The sequence below is a fragment of the Gopherus flavomarginatus genome, chromosome 4 (assembly GCF_025201925.1).
Source record: "Gopherus flavomarginatus isolate rGopFla2 chromosome 4, rGopFla2.mat.asm, whole genome shotgun sequence".
Lineage (NCBI taxonomy): Eukaryota > Metazoa > Chordata > Testudines > Testudinidae > Gopherus > Gopherus flavomarginatus.
The window spans coordinates 17,780,277-17,787,510 of NC_066620.1; the positions used below are offsets into that span (position 1 = coordinate 17,780,277).

The 7,234-nt window shown below is 37.0% G+C and overlaps 1 protein-coding gene across 2 annotated transcripts in view; it reads left to right on the forward strand.

Annotated features, from left to right (window-relative positions):
• Positions 1 to 7,234, forward strand: part of MEIS1 (Meis homeobox 1) — a 131,833-nt gene that overhangs the window by 119,119 nt on the left and 5,480 nt on the right. For both annotated transcript variants that reach the window (XM_050952166.1, XM_050952165.1), the window contains exon 10: positions 6,941 to 7,003. In XM_050952166.1, the coding sequence (XP_050808123.1) occupies positions 6,941 to 7,003 (63 nt within the window). The remainder of the gene's footprint in view (positions 1 to 6,940; positions 7,004 to 7,234) is intronic.

The following is a 7,234-nucleotide window of genomic DNA, read 5'->3' on the forward strand; positions in this document are numbered from 1 at the left end:
GAAAGGTCTTTAACTGGGCATCCATTTCCAGTGATGGACCAGAACTCGGCCCATAGTATTATTTCATGGCTGTAAAGAATCAGTTCAGCTCTTGGTATAAGTGAGAACAACTTTAATGCTGTTCTAATTTTTAGCAGCTTGTAGTGATCCTTAAAGGGTTATTGTGGCACCTGGGGATCACTAGAGAGCTTCTACAGTGGGGTCTAGGATTGGGGAAAAGCAGAGGATTAGCTCTGCTGGCTCTTCTCTGCTTGAGGATTTACTATTGCATCAATTGGCCACTTAGGTGGTTTTATATCTTCTTTGCAAGAATTGTGGTGTCAGGGAGTAAGATTTCTGCTGTCCCCTCCCCAACTCCGTAGACACTTGGACACAGAAAACCTAGTATGGTTCAGTGGCACGGGAAGTTGGAGAGGAGTAGAATTCTGGGAGATCACTCGGGTATCCCTTACCCTTGTGCTCTTTGGGGACTTCCTGGGTGTAAGTGAGGGTTTGGGTCAAGGGAGAAGCAGGACCAGGACCAGGTGAATCTGTCACTATGCAGACCCATCAGTTGTCAGTCCTTCTGGAGGGCATGTACCAAGAGTGGGCACTAGTGCCACCATGATGTGGTAATAGCAACTGAGCAGTTCCTCCATCCAGCTCAATGGCAGGATGCCTTCCTAACCTCCTTCATAGCTCTCCAGAGACCATTCCTTTTATTTGGGCTGGGCATAGTGTGGGTGTGTCCCACGATGAATAACAAAAAGTTGCCTGGGGTGTGGGGAGGGGGAAAGAGAGGGAGATTTTGTAGCATTCAAAGAAGATCAAGCAGGATTCTGACAAAAGACATAGTTCTTATGTGCCTGGCCAGTAAATGTAGGGCACGCCAGGCATACACACTAGGTATGTATATCTGATCACATCTTCATCATTTCTGTCTTTGTGCTGATATGTTTGGTACATTAGCAGGTTGTGCTTGCAAGAGAATAAATAGCACTTTCCTGCTTCAAAGAAACTTTTCTGAATGCACAATATGAATACATTTGTAGAGTCACATAGTAATGCTTGAAGTCAGAAATTATTTTTAAAACAAAATTGCAGAACAGCACATGGTTTTCATTAGTGCTTTACATCAATTTTGTCAGCTAATTAGTGGTTTTTCATCACTAGTTTTGAATAGTATTTTATTTGTAGTTCACTCTTAAATATTATCTTACACAATACCCAAACCTCTGTATTTTCATTTGACAAACATTCCAGTACTGCCAAAGGAGGACAACTAAGCTGTAGGGAGAACTTTGATACATCTGATTGATGGACTTGCTGTGATTTGAGTAAATTCCAATATTACGTTTCTTAAGAGGGCAGTTAGCAGAGCATGTATTCTCTTCCCTCCCTACTCCTATTTAGTGTTGTAAATGACGTATTGCAGTTCTGTCTATCTTCATTTCAGAGGAGGAGGAGAAACCAAGAAAAGTTGCCAAACATGGCTTCATGAGGTCTGCTTTAGATTGAATCAACTTTCTTGAGTGTCTTGAAACCGTTTTTTCACAAATAAAAGGAGTGTAGAAAGCATAGAAAGTTAATGAATGGTGGTTATAGATCATTAAGCTTGCTAACTAGCTTCAAGATAAAAACTTTTTAATACCCGCAGTAAGAGCTTTTTTCGTATTTATTTCTCATTTTAGAGGTGGGAAGTATGATTACAGTTGGGAAACCTCCAGTTACTCTGTGTATCTAAAATTAGAGAGGGACCTATTGATTCTTGAATGTGGTTTTAAGGATGTTTTTAAAGCACATTTTAGACTTCGAAATATGAAAATTTTGTGAAATAATTTCTGCAAACTTTTTTTCCCCTTTAATTTACCACCTAAAAAGGCCCAGGAAAGTACGTAAACAAGCAAAACTGAAAATATTTGGGAATTAGGAGTAAAGCAGCAATGAAATGTGCTAAACTGTGACACTCGGATTATTACAAGTTTACATTTAAATATTCTAGAAAGTAGGTGTTAAATTGAAAAAAATTGTGGAAACACTAAATAAATGAGTGATTCCAGTAAGTGGTATAGAATATTGCAAGTCCTGAAAGTGGGTTTTTTTGGCAGTTTTGGTGACTGAAACTGAAGGCAGGGTAATGCTTTCAGAAATAACCTATTGTAAAAATGATACCATTGGTAGCCTTAGGTACTTTGTTACAAGTATTTATGTGGATGGATCCTAGCTGGCCTGTTAATGCTTTATTTGAAAGTCATCTTTCTTTTCAAAGTATATAGGTACATTTTAAAAGTGAAATATACAAAAGGCATTGGTTTAACAATGGTGTTTGCCATTTTATAGGTATTGTGGGTTTTCTTATAGTCCTTAATCCTGTTTGCTAGAACATGCTTCAAAATGATTGAAGCAGTGTGTTTTCTGGCACTTAATAGCACCACTTCTGATATGCAAACCCCTGGCCAGCATTCCAACACCACTCTCCAGTGTGAAATTGACAGGGAACAACATAAGGGCTCAGAGACTGGCAATATTGTAAAAATGTTTGTATTTTGGGAGAGCAGGTGGGATTAAATTTATATGCACCATCAAGTCTAAACATCTATCTTCAGGGGGCTCGCACTGAAGACTGGAAGTCTCTGACCATGAAGTAAAGTCATGAGCAAAGGTGACTTTAGAAAACTGTGATAGCAAGGGAGGGCCTCATTTTATTTAATGGACAGAAGTGTGAAATACACACTTTTTCAGCTAGCGCTGCAGATGACTACACAAGCAACAAAGGGAGGTGCAGCAAGAGGAAAAAGCACAGATTTATGTGAAAAACATCAGGCAGGCTGTAAATGAAACTTGCAAAATGTGCCTTTTGAAGGGTTTTGTGACTTAGTGAAAATACTCACTTTCTGGCTGGTGCATTTTAGCCTGTTTCACCCTAAAATTATTGGCTGGTAAAGGTTTTTTGTTGTTGTTTGTCATCACGGGTGATGCTGCCTCTCAGTGAGAGGAAACAAAACTTGTTTATTGCAGTGAAGGCAGGGGAACTGAAGGTCAAAGTTCAAAGGCGGATTGCTGCATCACTGGGCTTTGGTCTGAGACTTATCCATGTGACCAGAGATGCTCATTGTCACAATAGCGAGACCTTTAAATAGGGGAGAGCTACAGTTACCACTGGAGAATAAAAGTCTAAAAGAAAACAGTTCAGCAAAATGCATATTTACAAGAAGTGTTGCCTCTTGGTTCTCTTTAGAGTGGGGAGAAGCTACACAAATAGATTTTTGTTCATTCTTGCCTGATTAGCAAAGAGAGAATAGAAGCTGTTTTATCTAAAGGGAGAAGAAAATGAGATTAACTTAAAAAATAATTCAGCCTCTCTGAGCTTGTACATTTGCCCAACTGTTCAACTCTCTTCCCCTCACAAAATATCCATTTGCATATGCATTGTTTTGCAGAATTCCACACAATGTGTTAACTTTTTTCAGTTTGGTGGCAGGTCCGACTTGCACTTTGACAAATCACATTAGTTATAAGCAGCTATTGACTCTGCTATTCAGGGAGAAAGAGTCTGCATCAAAGTAACTTTATTGACACATGGTGTAGTGTGAAAATAAACATTCCTTATGCAAAAACTTAAGCATGTGCATAACTTTACTAACATGAGTAAAATTATGTCTATGTTTTAAGTATGATGTTAAGTGCTTGCCAGAATGGAACTGTAATTTGTTACAGGAGTTGGTAGAAGATCTGTATTTGGAGAAAATTAGTTTTGACTAAGCATTTGTTTTACAAGTAAGTACTTTTTTTTTTTTAAGCATTAGTCCTCGTTCCTTCTGCATTTTTTAAACAGAAACATTTTTTAAAGTAATTGAATGTTAACAAGGGGGAAATGAGAGTGATGTGAGTGCTAAGAACAATTGGAGGATTTTTTTGTTGTTAACTTTTTTTTGTACCACCGTTTTGTTGCCGCCAGGGCTTCTATCATTGTATCAAACAAGAATTTTGCAAATTCAAGTAGTGATCTTGCTATTGCTCCTCCTTTACTAAAAACTGTGGTGGCAAGGTTTTATTCCTAAATAGATAGTCCTTTTCCAAACATAACTAAATATTTTTCTTTTTTTGTGAACAGCCCTAAGATATGATTTGTAGATATAATTGAATCCCATTCTGCTCTCTGAAAGCGGAACAGTTATTCCTATTTTAATCCAATATGTTCTTTCGGTTTCACAGGAAAAATAAAGAAACTTTAAAGTGGATACTTTTTTTAATGCATAGTAGTTTGGAATCTACTATAAAGCAAAGCATTCTGTTACAAAGACAGGGAGGATGGGACAGAAGGTTAAAGGGCATTTTGGAAACAAACAGCTGGACCAGTTTATTTAAACAGATACAAGGATGGGGAGCTGACCTCAGTTTGACTTCTAGTGGGAGGAGCAAGAATGTCATTTTATTACTTTGCCCAGAAGGAAAATGTTCTTGCATCTGAATTCACCCCTAAGGCATCCAAACACATGGCTGTTTTGCAGAATCCATCTTCTTATACAAAATACATACGAGAATGTTTAAGGAAGTATCTGTGTGTAAAATGTACTGAAAGTAGACATCGTGAGTGGTAGTGTGGGACAAACAGGTGAGAATGTGTTTTATTTTAGTCTGGTATTTACCAATACTTATAAATAAGACCTGACTAAACAGTTTATTGAAGTAAGATTCCAGCTATCTAATCTACTAATTATGTGTGCCCTTTGGAGAAGGGGGGAGGTTGAAAAGTTTGGTTATTTGTACTAGTAAATGTTCTCAGTTTATTTAAGCTGTTTAGCTGTGTGCTTCTTGGTCTGGGTGAAAAGATTTTCCTAAATGAGGGTTTTTATGGAGAGCTAGCAAGCATAAAACTGCTCCCCAATCTCAGATGGCTACCGGAAAAGCCCCTTATTCTCCCAGGACTTCTTACTCTGTCAGGTATTTAGAAGTCTGTGCACTACAAGGGTAGGATGCACATAGGAAAAACAAAAGCCTTCTGGGCTTACCAAAATATATACCTAATTTCTTTGTTGTTTTTCTTATGAGAGTTGCTATGAAAATTGTTTTCTTCAAATGCCACGTTCCTAGTATTAAACAATTTTCTAATTGGTCATGGAGCTAAGACAGTTAATGGGAGGGAAAAAAGCAGATATTTTTAATAGCGTTTTTTACATGGTGTTTGTGCTACACCTGTGCTTGTAATGAGAATGAGAATTAATCTAACCTTCTGCTCACATGATTCTAATTTTCATGGTTTGTACAAGATAATGATGAACTGATTTGCAGCACAGTTTGTTGTAGTTTATTTTTTTTGTATTAGAAGTGTGTATAAAAATTGATACAGAACTGGTACTGATTAAAGTATGACCTAATTTATGTGTAAGATTTACAGAATAGGGCCTTGTGTATGTGTGTGAGTACAGAATGCTTCCAGAGTAGTTTTGGCAAGGCAAGGCTGATTATAATTCACATCTTGATTAACTTTCTGAGGACTTATGTAATGAAAATCCGTCAGGAAAGTGAAATCTGAGGAAACTAAGTGTGCTGTACTGTAGATGTCTCCTTTAAAGATTACTGAGGTACAAACATCATAAAGTTCTATATTTTGTGATCATTGTTCCATATCTGTTGAGAACAAGCAGAAGTGACACCAGATTCATGCTGGAATGCTGTGGTACCTTTTAATTTTATTACAATAAAGATCTTGCTAATGTGTGGCAAACACACCGTGAAGACAAGTTAAGAATATTGCTTCACAAAATGTACTTTGGTGATTTATTTTGCCAAGTATAGTTTGATTTTACTTATAACACTCCTTTTCCACTAGTAAATACTGAAGAATAGTTTGTAAAAATAAGGCAGTCTTCTTAAGGAGACCTCTCTAGAGCACTCTTAAATCTTTGCTGAGAAGTTGGACCTTTTTGGAGGTGATGTTCATTGGGTTTGCTGATTAGATAGATGACAGAGAGTGAAGATCTACTCTAGCTCATTGATTATGATCTTAATGCCATTAAGGCTGTATTCAGAAGAGACTCAGATGAGATTTATTTTGTATTATGTGTGTTGGTTTTCTATGTTACTTGTATTCAATTTGAATATCATTTTCATCATACCAACAGTTCCAAAACTAATTGAGTTTAGGAGTTAAAAATGCTATGAATATTATTTTAGATGACAAATATTAACTATTTTTATTTCAAAAGAGCTGCTTTTCATTTGTAGTGGGGATTTTTGAGTAGTACAGTAATTGCAATCTAACAAGATGTTTGCTGTAAATGGTCAGGCCTAGCAGGGGGAAAACAGGATTATAAGTTCAATTACTGTATAGCCATGACCTCGTCTTGACCTCAGTCTTTGCATAAAGAGCAAAAAAAAAAACCACCACCAAGAAATCTCTACAAGGAATGCATTGCTCTGAAGTCCCCAGCAATGTGAGCTAGTGGTGATAAAACTCCAGACGTTCTCTCATTTGATGGTGTACTGCCATCACAGTTCATTATCTTAATAGTGGGCATTAAAATAGAATTAGGTTTGCAAGAGGTGGGGAAGGTTTTGATAAAAATTGTAAAAAGAAGTCAGAGAACATAAGACAGAAATGTCACTAATTAGAGGAAGTAACAGATGCCTTTATGAACATTTCTCTATCTTCGTCAATTTTTTCCCCTCTTTTGAATTGAAAAGAGCGGTGCTGGTATTGTTTCCTGAAAACTCTGCTAATTCCCCCATGAAAAGATGAAATGGAAGTGTCCAACTGTGGTAAAAGCAGGCAAACATAAATCAACTCAGAAACCCCAAGCTTGTATTCTCAAAGGTCATCAGGGGTTACAGGTTTTTCAGCCTTTGAATCTGCACATAGACCAATTGAGAGAACCAAATCAACCCTCCATTTTAGTAAAGACCTGGTGTAATAGAATTCTTCCTTTAAATAACAATTTGCTTTTCTTTGTTGTTGCAGGTTTATTAATGCTAGAAGAAGAATAGTTCAGCCCATGATAGACCAGTCCAATCGAGCAGGCAAGTCCCCAATAGTAACTGTATTCAAGTCACGCACACGAAAACCATCCTCAAGCCATTCACCGGGAGGTCCATTACCTGGTAAATAAACTAGAAATAAATGCTGGAAGTGATTGACAAAATAAAACCCACCTTGTTTCATTAAACCACTAATCATTTTAACATGATTAAAATATTTGGAAAAATATTTTAAAATAAAAAAGTCACTTAAATTATATGCGCAGTTACAGAATTT